A 15,023-nucleotide genomic window follows, 5' to 3' on the forward strand; every position below is an offset into this window, starting at 1 on the left:
AAATAAAGCAAACAGCGTGTGTGTGTATAGAGTATTTTTGACCCAGGATTACTTGAACTATCATATCCCAAGGTATGTACCTTAATTTATGGGACACCCTGTATTGTTAGTACACACACACACACACACACACACACACACACACACACACACACACACACACACACACACACACACACACACACACATCAGAGTGATGAAAATCTGGAATTTTCTTGCTAACAGTGTGCCTGAATCTAATTCTGTTGATGGTTTTAGGTACAGTTTGTCCAATTTCTCAGGTGTACATCTGTTTGATTCTTGCTGGTGACATATACGCTGTGCTGCTAGTCAGATTTATTATTTATCTTGGGCTGATGGCACACTTGCCAGGCAGTTAGATAAGCATGTACAGACTTTGGTGTCTTTTTGATAGTGGTGGTGAGCTGACCCTGAACTGGCCCTGAAGGGGTTCTCTCTTGTGAGACCAGCCAGGTAAAAAATATGTTGAAATGTAGCCACATTTACTATTGTGAAGTATTTACTATTCTTTTCATTTCTTCTCTGTTCACAGGTGCTCTGGAAAATCAATTCAAGGCTAATTATTATTTTTTCTTTATTCATTATCCACAGTTGCCTTGGAAAGTGCATTCCTGGCTGAGTGTGGTGCGTGTGCCTGCTACTCGTGTGGTGGTGCTGCTGCTGCGTGAAGCCTCTGCCGTGGGAACCCACCACAAATAGCTAATGGATTCTGTATGACGGGATCAGCAGCAGACAGAATTGCAGTGATGTATTAACATGCCTAGGTTTGGTCCTAAAGGATTGATTTGATGTTGTATTTACTACTCATTTGTCTGTAGTCTATATAGTTTTACTACTACTGGAGTAGTAGTAAAACTGGGGCTTTTTTTCTTTTTTTATTCAAAATTTTTGTTGCCCCTGGCCAGTGGCCCTCTTACAGGAGAAAAGTAGTAGTAGTAATATTTATTTTTGTATGTGTTTGTGTCTATTATAGTATACTGCACTGTAGGAAAAGTTTTGTGAGGAACACATGTTAATCTTGACAGTCATTGGTTTGAACCTGAAGCACAACTTTCCAGAAACAAGACCTTGCATTTAGTATACAACAAACTAACTTACCAGCTTCCTGTGTTAGCTTAATTCTATCTTGTTTGTATTCTTAATGCTTTGCTTTCTCATTAAAAAAACATTTTCAAAGGCCATACAGATGATCACCAAAATTCTCATGGGGCATTTTCTTTTTCTCTTGCAAAATCCTTGCATTGTCAGTCATGAAAATGCCCCTGGAGACCACAACAACACCACCTGAGTAAAGATAAAGGTGAAAATAATGATAGTGGTTGTGGCAGTGGTGGTGGTGGTGGTGGTGGTGGTGGTGGCGGCGGCTCTGAGGAGAATTAAGTACTAATATCAGAAGTATGTGGTTTTCATGTTGCAGAAGAAACCAGATGGAAAAAAAGTGTGTGTGTGTGTGTGTGTGTGTGTGTGTGTGTGGGAGAGAGAGAGAGAGAGAGAGAGAGAGAGAGAGAGAGAGAGAGAGAGAGAGAGAGAGAGAGAGAGAGAGAGAGAGAGTGGCTGGGTTAGGGAGAGAGAAGAGAAAGAGGTAAGTGGAGATATGGAGGCAAGGGAGAAGGAAGAAAAAGCAGAGGAGTTATGGGAGAGATGGAAGAAAGGGAGGAGGAGGGAGGGAGGGTAGATGAGCAGTATGTGAGTGTGAGTGGAGTCAGCATATAAAAGGGAGAGAAATGAATACTCTAAGGAGGGAAGAAATAAAGAATTCATGAAAAGACATTATAGACATATGTAAGGATGAACCAAGGATGTTCTATAGAATGGTAAAATGAAGAATAAGAATGGGTTCAACAAACTGAAAATAAATGGCAAACATGTTGAAGAAGAAGCACAAATTGCAGAGGTTTTGAATGACTTCTTTCAGTGTCTTCACTGGAGAGGGAACATTTGGTAGACCGGTGACAGAAGATGTGAGAGTAGAAGAGTGAGTGAGATTGAGGTAACAGTGGATGAGGTAAGAATAATGATGGAAGACTTGGATGTGAGGAAGGCACAGGGACCAGATGGAGTGTCTGATTGGGTGGTGAAGGAATGCAGAGATCAACCTGCACACATGATTTACAAACTCATCATAACTTCATTAAGGGAAGGAGTGGTGCCCAGCATTGGAAAAAAGCATGTATAGTCCCCATATATAAGAGTGGAAGCAAAGAAGAACCATTTAATTATAGACCAGCATCATTAACAAGTGTAGTGGCAAAATTGTGCCAAAGAATAGTGAAGCAAAGATGGAGTGAATATCTGGAAAAGAGAGAAATATTAACAGACAGACAATTCAGATTTAGGAAAGGAAGGTCATGTATAACAAATTTAAGGTGTTTCTACTCCAGTCATAGATATGGTACAAGAAAGAGAGGGATGGGCAGATTGTGTTTATTTTGATAAGGTGCCCCACAGCAGACTGTTGTGGAAATGAGAAATGTCTGGTGGGCTGAGAGGAGCACTCCTACATTGGATCAGTGACTTTCTGAGAGGAAGGGAAATGAGAACAGTGGTCAAAGATAAAAAGTCATCATGGAGAGAGGTAGTTAGTGGTGTTCTGCAGGGTTCAGTACTACCACCAGTCATGTTTGCTACCTGTGTGAATGATGTGATGGAAGGGGTGAATAGTTACATGAGTCTATTTGCTGATGATGCAGAATTGATGGGAAAAGTGGAGAGGACAGAGGATTGTGAAGCTCTACAGTGAGATCTGAATGTGATTTGGGATTGGAGTGACACTTGGAAAATGGAGTTTAACATAAAAAGATGAGGAGTGTTGAAGTTTGGGCATAGTTGTGTGATGCCAGTCTTCAGTTATAAATTGGGTAATGAGGAAATAAAAGTGAAGAGTGAAGAGAAAGACCCTGGAATTACTGTCACTGATAAGTTGTCCTCAGAGGTACATGTAAGAAGAAAGACAGGGGAAACATATAATCTGGTGAGAAACATAAGAACAACATTCAACTACCTGGATGAAGAGATGATTAGGGATGTAACTGACAATGATAAGACCTAGTTTGAAATATGCAGCAGCGATGTGGTCTCCCAGCACTAAAAGGTACATAAAGAAATTAGAAAGAATACAATGAGCAGCGACAAAGTTGCCTCTGACCCTATCAGACTTATCATATGAAGAGAGACTAAAACTAAACCTACCCACCCTTGGAAGAGAGAAGAGAGAGAGGTGATCTGATGGCCTTATATTGGATTTTGTCAGACTGTGAAAAATTGGACCAGAGTAATTTGGTGGTGAGAGACTTTAGAAGCACGAGAGGGCATGAGAAGATGAAGAAGAAGGGTGTGTGTAGGATGATATTAAGAAAACCATTTGAATCACAAAAACATCCTTGCAAACCCTGACAGCATCCACTAAAACCTGTTAAACTGTCACTAGCCTTATCAAACCATTACTTGATCATGAAAACACCCTTGAAAAACCTGGTAACATCCATTAAAGTCTGTTGAACTATTACTGACCTTATTAAACCATTACTTGAATCATGAAAATGCCCTTGAAAACCCTGATAACATCCACTAAAGCCTTTTAAACTATCATTTCAATCAGGGGAGCTCCAAACACCATTAGAGCCAGTTAATAAAGAAAAGGCACTGAGATATTAGGGATTGCACATTTCAAGCTGTAGCCTTACCTCACATCCTTAACTCCCATAACAGGGCCTTTGTTGGAAGCATCCCCTGTGATATAGTGGACGAGAACCTGGAGCTCTATGACACACTGACAAGGGAGAAGGTTACTTGTCGCTCCAAGGCTAAGCTGGTTGGCCCCATGAACGCCACTGTCTACGTTACTGGAAGAGGGGCATCTGAAGTGACCAAGACAGGAATGTATGTGGACTCCCAGGACAGATTGTACCAGTTCCATACATATGCTGGTGTGTACATATAGTATGCCTGCACATGTATGCATGTGGATCTAGTCTTACCTTATGTGATCAGTGACTTTATCCTGACTATTGGAAATAACTGTATAGGAATTAAGCTTATAATGCCCTGTGTTTTAGTAGTAGATTGTTGTGTTTTTCTTAGTTTTTACATGGTGTCCTCCAAGTTTAGGTACACTTTGGGATTTGATAGTTCAAGTAATTCTAAATTGAAAATACTCTATACACATATGCTGTGTTTTGCTTTATTTTGTGAGAAATTAATGTGTAGCTAAGTTGTGAATTGCGGGAGCTGCTTGCCTGGGTGTGCCTCCGTCTCTTTCCTCCCTCCTTGGCTCATTACGTGGCTCATTACGTACTCACATGGTGCTGCACAGCATTAAGTGATATTTTTTTGTGTTCAACATATGCAGTCAAATCCTTACAGGAAATAACAAATGACATTAAATTTTTGTACTCGTATGTGTCTGAAGAAAATGTGCAGGTAACACAGCAATACAGTGGTTATTCAGTGCTGCTTTTTAAAACATACATGGCAGTTCACTGCAAATGTCATCCCCTTTGACAGTCATCATCTTGACATTTAAATGGTAAGCCTTGTCAATCAAGTGACTGCCTAAGTGCATCATTTTGCTCCTTTCATTCCTTATCTGCTCTGCTGCTTCCTCGGTGGGGTGAATCAGCTCCACTCTGTAACATGATTTGTTCTTGTACACCAAGGATTTCATGAGTCCCCAAAGGAAAGAAATCCGTTGGTGTTAGGTGAGGGGATCTTGCTGGCCATTCCTGTGGGCCTCCATGACCTATCCATCATCAGGAAACTGATCCCAGGCAAGCAGCTCCCACAACACACAACTTACATGTTAATTTCTCACAAAATAAAGCAAACAGCGTGTGTGTGTATAGAGTATTTTTGACCCAGGATTACTTGAACTATCATATCCCAAGGTATGTACCTTAATTTATGGGACACCCTGTATTGTTAGTACACACACACACACACACACACACACACACACACACACACACACACACACACACACACACACACACACACACACACACACACTGTGCCGCCCAGCTAATTGGACACATCCACAGCAGCTCTAAGGAGTTACCTAGGTTTTGGTTGTACAGGGGAGCTGAGCTTGAGTCCTGTCTCCATAATAGGGAATTGTGTGATGTGTGAGTGCAGGGGAAGTGAAGTGTAAATTGGGAAGTGGCCGAAAAGGTGATTGGGAGAGTAGTGTACAGGTAAACATTGTCTTACCAGGGAATATTAAGAAGGAAGATGTCAGTGGACATGGCAAATATTTTTGAGGGTTTCAAGGAAGAAGACCTCAGTGTAGCTCATACAAATAAACGAATGTGGAAAATTGAAGAAAATGTCAAAATACAAAAAGAAATACGTAACTTAGCAGTGATAATAAAGACATGAAAGGAAGAGAGAGGGAGGTGGGTGGTGACAATGTAAAAAAGATATCCAGTGATATAATAGAGATGAAGAAGAAGATGGAAAAAGAAAGGAAAACAAAGAACTTAGAGAAGAGGTGACAAAAATAGTGACTTAAACAAGAAGTACTATAAAGAAATCAAGAAACTCAAGGAAGAGAACAAGGTGTTAAAGAAAGCTTTACAAAAGAGAGAGAGAGAGAGAGAGATTAAGGATGGGAAAGTGAAAGGGTAGTGACAGCAGAAGTCAAAAGTTGAAAAGAAGAGAGAGAACAACAACAAAAGGCAGATATGGAAGAGATAATAAGGCAACAGCAACAGGAACACAATAAGGACATGGAAAAGCAAGTGATTAAGATAATAAAGGAAAAAAGTAATCTTGTGAGAGACATGGTACAGAGAAAGATGAATGTGATGGTATTTGAGGCCAAGGAGAACCTACTCATGAAAATAGCTACAGAGAAAAAAAAAAGAGGCAAAGAGGGTTAAGGAGATTATAGCAGAAGTGGCAGAGGAAGGAGAGGAGATAGTTGAACAAATTGAAGAGGTTTACAGGATTGAAAAAGTACAACAAAAATGGAACAAGACCAATGAAAATAAGATTCATGTCACAAACAGCAGCAAAACATGTCTTGCAAAGAACAGGAAAATTGGTAAAAGTAGAAGAAATTAAGGAAATGTGGATAAAAATGAGACATGAACAAAGGAGAGAGAAGTAAACTGAAAGAGTTGAGAGTAGAGGCCCAGTCAAAAAACAAGGAGAGAACACAAGAACAAGCGAGGAGATTCATTTTGAAAGTTCTGGACATGAAAGTGAGGAAATGGTGCCACAAAGATGCCACACAAGATCACCAGGCAGAAGTTTAAAGATTATGTATACTAATATAGATGGTTTGGTGTTGAGCCTATTGGAACTTAAAGAATACCTAAAGAACAATAAATCAGATGTGGTATGTTTAATGGAAAACAAACTAAAACAGGAAATAGAGTTGGGATTTGCAAAGGAAGGTTATAGTGCATGGAGGAGAGATAGAAAAGGAAAGGAAGGAGCAGGAGCAATGATATTGGTAAAAGAGGATATTGTTGTTGATGAAGTTGAATATGGTGATGAAATGGCAGAAACTTTGAGTGTTGTGATTAGGATGAAATGAAGTGAAAAAAAAGGAAAGTTACTGTGATGTACATACCACCGAAAACTAATGCATGGGAGACCAATAGATATAAAACTATAAAACTAGAAACAAGAAATAGCACAGAGGAAATGATAAGAAAAAGTAACAAAGTGCTCTTAGTAGGCAGCTTCAACACTAAAGGAATTAAACTGGAGGAGATGGAAGTGAAAGAAAATGTCAGGTCATGGAGTGAAGAACTTATTTTTTTTATATATTTACTTATTTATTTATTTTTTTATGTAGGAGGGACACCAGCCAAGGGCAACAAAAATCCAGTAAAAGAAAAGCCCACTGAGATGCCAGTCCCCAAATATGGTCAGAAGTGGTAGTCAAGAATTGAAGGATAGGTGTCTTGAAACCTTCCTCTTGAAGGAGTTCAAGTCATAGGAAGGTGGAAATACAGAAGCAGGCAGGCAGTTCCAGAGTTTATCAGAGAAAGGGATGAATGACTGACTGAGAATACTGGTTAACTCTTGCAGTAGAGAGGTGGACAAAGGGGTGAGAGAAAGAAGAGAGTCTTGTGCAGCGAGGCCATGGTAGGAGGGAGACATACAGTTAGCAAGATCAGAAGAGCAGTTAGCATGAAAATAGTGATAGAAGATAACAAGAGATGCAACATTACAGCAATGAGAAAGAGAATGAAGACAGTTAGTTACAGGAGAGTTGATGAGATGAAGAGCTTTTGATTCTACCCTGTCTAGAAGAGTGGTATGAGTGGAACCCTCCCAGACATGTGAAATATACTCCATACACAGACAGATAAGGCCCTTCCACAGAGTTAGCAGCTGGGGCGGGTGAGAAAAACTGGCGGAGATGTCTCAGAACACTTAACTTCATAAAAGATGATTTAGCTAGAGATGATATGTGAAGTTTCCAGTTTAGATTATAAGTAAAGGACAGACCGAGGATGTTCAGTGTAGAAGAGGGGAACAGTTGAGTGTCAATGAAGAAGAGGGGATAGTTGTCTGGAATGTTGTGTTGAGTTGATAGATGGAGGAATTGAGTTTTTGAGGTATTGAACAATACCAAGTTTGCTCTGCCCCAATCAAAAATTCTAGAGACATCAGAAGTCAGGTGTTCTGTGGCATCCCTGTGTGAACTGTTTACTTTCTGAAGGGTTGGATGTCTACAAAAAGACGTAGAAAAGTGCAGGGTGGTATCATCAACATACCATGCATACCATGATAGTCAATACAATCAGACAGTGGGTGAATGAACCTACAAGATACAGAGAAGAACCATCACAGCTGTACTTAGTTTCTACAAAAATCCCAGAAAGTAGACCAAGTATTCATTGAGTCCACTGGAAAGAAATGATCATGTGACAATAGAAATAGTACCATAGTAGGAAAAAGTGCTGCACAGGAATTAACAATTTAGAATGGGAGACAGAACTATGCTAAGGCAAACTTTGCAGAACCTAATAAAATTTATGGAAAAAAGAACTGGAAAGAGCTATTTAAAGGTGAAGTAGTGCAAGAAAAATATGAGATACATTTGAGCAAGTATAGAGAGGGGGTGCAACAGTTTGTGCCAAGTTATAAAGTGAAAATTTGGAAGCATGAATGGTATAATGGCAGGTGAGTAGAAGCAAAAAAGAAAAAGGACAGGGCATGGAGGAAAATTATGAGAAAACTGAACACAAATACTAGGGGAGAATGCAGAAAGGCAAGGAATGAATATGGTATAATAAGAAGAAAAGAAGAAAGAAATTTTGAAAGTGAGATAATAAGAAAATGCAAGGAAGAGCCCAAACTCTTTTACAGTTACATAAATGGGAAAATGAAACAGGGATGACATAAACAAATTAAGAAGAGAAGGAAGAATTTATGAAACTACTGAGATGAGTGACCTAATGAATGAGAGTTTTCAGTCTGCATTTAGAAAGGAAACTGATTTTATGATATTGAAAATAGTATCACAGAATGAGGGAATACAGGAGATACAAGTAAAGGGGCAAGAAATCAAGAAACTGCTGGAAGAGCTGGATTTTAGAAGAGCTATGTGACCAGATCAAGTAACAATCAAGTAACAATCAAGTAATGATAATTACTCCCAGTGAGGTCTAAAGCACTGTTCAGGGGGTGCTGTGAACTTATCATTAAACCCAGCTGTGACCTCACTGAACATTTCCCTTTGTGTCTCACAACACAAGGGGGCAGTCACAGCCTGCCGTCTAAAGACAACTCTCTTCCTCCACACAAAACTACAAGCACCTAATAACACACACATCCTTCCCTCAAAAATTTCAAAATCATCATGGCGACTCCTACACCAGCCTCAGAGTCCCCATCTGGGGAGGGGACCATAAATGTCCTCAGGTCGGACTGCCTTTCTGTCGACGACCCTAAGTGTCTTGACACCCCCCCCCCCTCAACTTTTTCTTCTTTAACTTCTGCAACATTCGCAGTCTAAGATCTAATTTTCAATCTGTAGAACACCACCTCTCCTCTTCTAAACCTTATCTTCTTTTCCTCACTGAAACTCAGGTGTCTGAGGCAACTGACAGTAGCCCCTTTTCTGTTCCCTCCTACTTTCTCTATCCTCATTTTCGATCCAAAGCTGGATGTTGCGTTTATGTGCGCAATGACTTAACCTGCTCTCATGCCCACACTCTTGAATCTTCCGAGTTTTCCACCATCTGGCTACGACTACAGAGTCACTCTCAAACTAAATTTGTCTGTGCTGTATACCTTTCACCAAACTACTCTATAAGAAATTCTTTGACTACTTAACTTCCAAAGTGGAGCACATTCTGACCCTCTTCCCTTTTGCAGAGATCTCCATTCTCGGAGACTTCAGTGCTCACCACCAGCTTTGGCTTTCCTCTCCCTTCACTGACCATCTTGGTGAACTAGCCTACGGTTTAGTATCCTCCACGACCTAGAGCAATTGGTGTAGCACCCTACTCGTACTCCTGACCGTCTTGGAGATACGCCCAACATTCTTGACCTTTTCCTGACCTCTAATCCTTCTGCTTATACTGTCACCCTTTCTTCTCCGTTGGGCTCCTCCGATCACAATCTCATATCTGTATCTTGTCCTATTGCTCCAATCCCTCCTCAGGATCCCCCTAAGCGAAGGTGCCTCTGGCGTTTTGCCTCTGCTAGTTGGGGGGACCTGAGGAGGTATTTTGCTGATTTTCCTTGGAATGACTACTGCTTCCGTATCAGAGACCTATCTTTGTGTGCTGAGCGCATAACGGAGGTGATAGAGTCTGGCATGGAGGCGTACATTCCTCACTCTTTTTCTCGACCTAAACCTTCCAAACCTTGGTTTAACACATATTGTTCTCGTGTTATACATGATAGAGAGGTGGCCCACAAAAGGTACTTAAGCCTTCCATCACCAGAATCTCATGCACTTTATATTTCTGCCTGGAACCATGCCAAGTCTCTTCTCCAACTAGCCAAAAATTCCTTCATTAACAGAAAGTGTCAAAACCTTTCAAGATCTAACTCCCCTCGTGACTTCTGGCATCTAGCCAAAAAATATCTCCAATAACTTTGCTTCTTCTTCCTTCCCTCCTTTATTTCAACCAGATGGCACCACTGCTATCACATCTGTTTCTAAAGCTGAACTCCTCGCTCAGACCTTTGCTAAAAACTCTACCTTGGACGATTCAGGACTTGTTCCTTCCTCTCTTCCATCCTCTGATTTCTTCATGCTACCTATTAAAATTCTTCGCAATGATGTTTTCCATGCCCTTGCTGGCCTAAACCCTCGGAAGGCTTATGGACCTGATGGGATCCCTCCTTTTGTTCTCCGAAACTGTGCCTCCGTGCTTGCACCTTGCCTAGTCAAACTCTTTCAGCTCTCTCTGTCAACATCTACCTTTCCTTCTTGCTGGAAATTTGCCTACATTCAGCCTGTTCCTAAAAAAGGTGACCGTTCCAATCCCTCAAACTACCGTCCTATTGCTTTAATTTCCTGCCTATCTAAAGTTTTTTAATCTATCCTCAACAGGAAGATTCTTAAACATCTCCCTCTTCACAACCTTCCAAACTACCCTCCTACGGCTTCTCTCCTTCTCTCTGTAACTTCATCTCAAGTTTCCTTTCTGACTGTTCTATTGCTGCTGTGGTAGACGGTCACTGTTCTTCTCCTAAATCTATTAAAAGTGCTGTTCCTCAGAGTTCTGTCCTGTCACCCACTCTCTTATTATTCATTAATGATCTTCTAAACCAAACTTCTTGTCCTATCCACTCCTACGCTGATGATACCACCCTGCACTTTTCCACGTCTTTTCATAGACATCCAGCCCTACAGGAGGTAAACATTTTACGCAGGGGAGCCACAGAATGCTTGTCTTCTGATCTTTCTAAAATTTCTGTTTGGGGCAGAGCAAACTTGGTATTGTTCAATGCCTCAAGAACTCAATTCCTCTATTTATCAACTCGACACAACCTTCCAGACAACTATCCCCTCTTCTTCAATGCCACTCAACTGTCCCCCTCTTCTACACTGAACATCCTCGGTCTGTCCTTTACTTATAATCTGAACTGGAAACTTGACATCAAATCTCTAGCTAAAACAGCTTCTATGAAGTTAGGCATTCTGACACGTCTCCGCCAGTTTTTCTCACCCCCCAAGCTGGTAACTCTGTAGAAGGGCCTTATCCGTCCATGTATGGAGTATGCTTCACATGTCTGGGTGAGTTCCACTCATACTGCTCTTCTAGACAGGGTGGAATCAAAAGCTTTTTCGTCTCATCAACTCCTGTCCTCTAATTGACTGTCTTCAGCCTCTCACCACTGCAATGTTGCATCTCTTGTTATTTTCTATCGCTATTTTCATGCTAACTGCTCTTCTGATCTTGCTAACTGCATGCCTCCCCTCCTCCTGCAGCCTCGCTGCACAAGACTTTCTTCTTTCTCTCACCCCTATTCTGTCCACCTCTCTAACACAAGAGTTAACCAGTATTCTCAATCATTCATCCCTTTCTCTGGTAAACTCTGGAACTTCCTGCCTGCTTCTGTATTTCCACCTTCCTATAACTTGAATTCCTTCAAGAGGGAGGTTTCAAGACACTTATCCATCATTTTTTTACTACTGCTTTGACCCTTTTATGGGACTGGCATTTCAGTGTTTTTTTTTTTTATTGGATTTTTGTTGCCCTTTGCCAGTGCCCCTCCTACATAAAAAAAAAAGGATGGATATTAAAAGAATGCAGAGAACAAATGGAAGACCCCATATGGGATATAATTAACAGCTTGTTGAGAGAAGGAAATGTAGCAAGGGAATGGAAAAAAGCTAACATAGTGCCAGTATACAAAGGGGGAAATAAAATGGAACCATTTAAATACAAACCAGTGTCTTTAACAAGTATTGTAAGCAAGCTTTTTCAAATAGTAATTAAAGACAGATGGGTGCAGTATTTAGAAGATGAAAAGATAATTACAGAAAAGCAATTTGGATTCAGAAAAGGAAGATCCTGTGTCACAAATCTACTGAGCTTCTATACAAAAGTAATAGATGGAGTGCAAGAGAGGGACTGATGGGTTTGTACGGTACACCTGGATCTCTAAAAAGCATTTGATAAAGTTCCCCACAAAAGTCTTATGTGGAAATCAGAGAATGGAGGAGGGCTAAAGGGAGCAACATTAAGATGGATGAAGGATTATTTACAAGGGAGGGAAGTGACAACAGTGATCAGAGACAATAATTCAAGTTAGCGCAAAGTGACAAGTGGGGTACCGCAAGGATCTGTGTTGGCACCTATTATGTTTCAAATATATGTAAATGATATGACAGAGGATCTAAATAGTTATATAAACCTTTTTGTTGATGATGGAAAAATAATGAAAATAATAAAGGATGAAAATGACTGCAAGGAGTTACAAAAGGATATTGACAAGATACATGCATGAAGCCAAAGATGGAAACTAGAATTTAATGCTTTCTAGTATTAAATTCTAAATTCCATGTGTTGGAAATAAGAAAAAGTAAAAAGAGACCTTCATGGAATTACAAAATGGGATGAAAAATAATAAAAAGTAATGAAGAAAAGATTTGGGAGTAATGATTCAGGACACACTATCACCTGAAAGCCACATAAACAGAATATTTGGCTCTATATACAGCTTGTTAAGACATTAGGGTGGTGTTTAACTATTTAGATAAAGAAATTATGAAGAAAATTATAACAAGCATGATACTCGTACAACCTAAATTAGAACATGTAGTTTAGGCTGCGCATAGAAAAAAAAAAAAAAAGATATACAGAAACTGGAAAGAACACAGAGGATAGCAACAAATTTAGTACTATAATTGAAAGACTTAAGCTATGAAGAAAGACTTGAAGAGATGGGATTACCAACACTACAAGAGAGAAGAGAAAGAGGAGACCTGATTACAATGTACAAATTAGTAATAGTAAACAATATAGAAAGAATAGACAGAAATGACTTGGTACCACAGATGGAGGAAGGAGAGAGACAGATGAGGCAGCATGGGAAGAAAATAAAGAAGAGTGAATCTTAAGCAACATCAAAGAATACTGCTTCTCATATTGAACTATTGAAATCTGGAATGATTTGAAGGAAGAGGTGGTTGTGGTAAACAATGTACACATGTTTAAAGAGAAACTGGATAAATATGGTTATTGAGACAAGGCAAAATGAGCTTTCGTTCGTGCCCTGGACAATACAACTAGGTAGACACGCATACACACACACACACACACACACACACGATCAGCATGAGTGTTTATGTAGATGCAAGGGACAAAAAAAAACAACAACTGAAGGAGACTTGTCCATGACACCAACCCCTCATTCTAGGCAAACAGCAAAAGAAGTGTGTATGTAGTAGTGCAGTGTGGAGTGGCTAGCGGAGTGACGTGGTGTGTCTCCATGCAGGTATGCGCAATGTGAGTCCTCTCAGGGGGTCCTCTCAGGGCGGCACGCTGTTCACTATTGATGGTGCTGGCTTTGACCCATACAAGGAGCAGACCAAGGTACAGCAACAGTGGTACTGGCTACTCCTTCACTACCCTGTGTTTCTGTATTGCAATGCCCCTGTGGGAGTGCCATGAGTGATGAGGTGTGATGTTCTTGGCTTTGACTCATACAAGGAGAGAGTACTGTGAGTAATGAGGTTTATGCTGCAGGTGTTGGTGGGGGGTGCTCAGTGTGCCATCCAGGACATCACTGATGAGCAAATTCGGTGCCTCACTCCAACCCAAGGGAAGGCCTCGGCCGGCTCAGGTCAGTTCACTGTCTTGCTGGTCATCACTGTACAGGGAGTCCTCAGTTTACAGTGATCTCAGTTTCTGCCGTTTTGGGGGTGCGATGCAGGCAGTTCTTCCCCCCCCCTTTTTTTTTTTTTACTGATTTATTTCATTATTTTTATTTATTGTATATCCTTCATGTGTTTTCTTTACAGGTACAGTAGTTATGTTTAAAAAGTCTTGATTAAGTTATTTAGGTTTTTTCAAAGGGGAACAGTGGTAGTTTGAAAGGTTCTAGTGTTAGTTATTTAGGTTCTTCAAGAGGGCACAGTGGTAGTTTGAAAGGCTCTAGTGTAAGTTATTTAGGTTTTTCACGGGGGCGGACTGCTAGTGTAAAAGGCTCTAGTGTAAGTTTTTTTTTTTCAAGTATTTTATAATTCTGATGGTAGATTAAGAAGGGCAGTAGTAATTTAACAGACTCTATTGGAAGTTATTGCGGTTTTCGAGGGTGTTCTGTCATGACTTACTGTAGGTACTTACTACTTAGGCTGGTTCAGACCTACACTCAAAACTAGTTTATGACATGGCATAGGAACTGAACTCCATCTTAACTCAAGGACCTCCTGTATTTTGAAATGCTGTCCATTCATTAGGGTTGTTTTTACAGGCCATAGAGAGGATTGATCAAGTTCTCATTTTTTTTTTTTTTTACCAAATGATGCAGAATCTGTTGAAGTATTACTAGAATCATGAAAACACACATGGAAACCCTTATAACTTGTGCTGGAATCTGTTAAATTATCACTAGCCTTGTTTAACTATCAAGAAAATCACAAGTAGTCTTGAAAACCACACTGGAGCCTGCTAAACTATCACTACAATCACACACGCACACACACACACACACACTTCATCCTTTCCATGTACAGGTGAGCACAGGTTACTTGTTGAGCTGTACCAAGGAGAATACTTTGAGTCCAACTTCCTGGAGGAGACAAGCTGGGCAGCCCTGTCTCCCTCCCATGCTGGCTACAAGGCTTTTGTCCCTCAAGATGCTGAGCTCAAGTTTCCCATTGAGGTGACCCGGGATACTGTTGGCACTCTGAAAGGTGGGACTCCTGCTTATGTGTGTTATAGTGATAGAGGAAGTGTGTGTCTGTGTTCCCTTATGACTCAATGCAAGATAAGTGATGTATTAGTTCTTCCTGATGGTATTGTGTGCATTTGAGTTAGTGTGTGTCCCCTGCATTCTCTCAGAACTCAGTGCAAGTC

At 40.5% G+C, this 15,023-nt stretch overlaps 1 protein-coding gene across 1 annotated transcript; it reads left to right on the forward strand.

Annotated features, from left to right (window-relative positions):
• Positions 1 to 206: 206 nt before the first annotated feature.
• LOC135097692 (fibrocystin-L-like) lies at positions 207 to 13,897 on the forward strand. Its single transcript, XM_063999654.1, has 4 exons — positions 207 to 785; positions 3,730 to 3,947; positions 13,441 to 13,538; positions 13,692 to 13,897. The coding sequence occupies exons 1-4, from the start codon at positions 778 to 780 to the stop codon at positions 13,842 to 13,844; spliced, it is 477 nt and encodes a 158-aa protein (XP_063855724.1). The 5' UTR covers positions 207 to 777; the 3' UTR covers positions 13,845 to 13,897.
• The last annotated feature ends 1,126 nt before the right edge of the window (positions 13,898 to 15,023 follow it).

This window comes from Scylla paramamosain, unplaced genomic scaffold (genome assembly GCF_035594125.1).
Source record: "Scylla paramamosain isolate STU-SP2022 unplaced genomic scaffold, ASM3559412v1 Contig29, whole genome shotgun sequence".
NCBI lineage: Eukaryota > Metazoa > Arthropoda > Malacostraca > Decapoda > Portunidae > Scylla > Scylla paramamosain.

Excerpts from the sequence above, each read along its gene's own strand:
- LOC135097692 (XM_063999654.1), top strand. Across the intron at positions 3,948-13,440 it reads CCAGTTCCATACATATGCTG|GTATGCGCAATGTGAGTCCT; the intron begins GTGTGTACATAT and ends GTCTCCATGCAG. Across the intron at positions 13,539-13,691 it reads CATACAAGGAGCAGACCAAG|GTGTTGGTGGGGGGTGCTCA; the intron begins GTACAGCAACAG and ends TTTATGCTGCAG.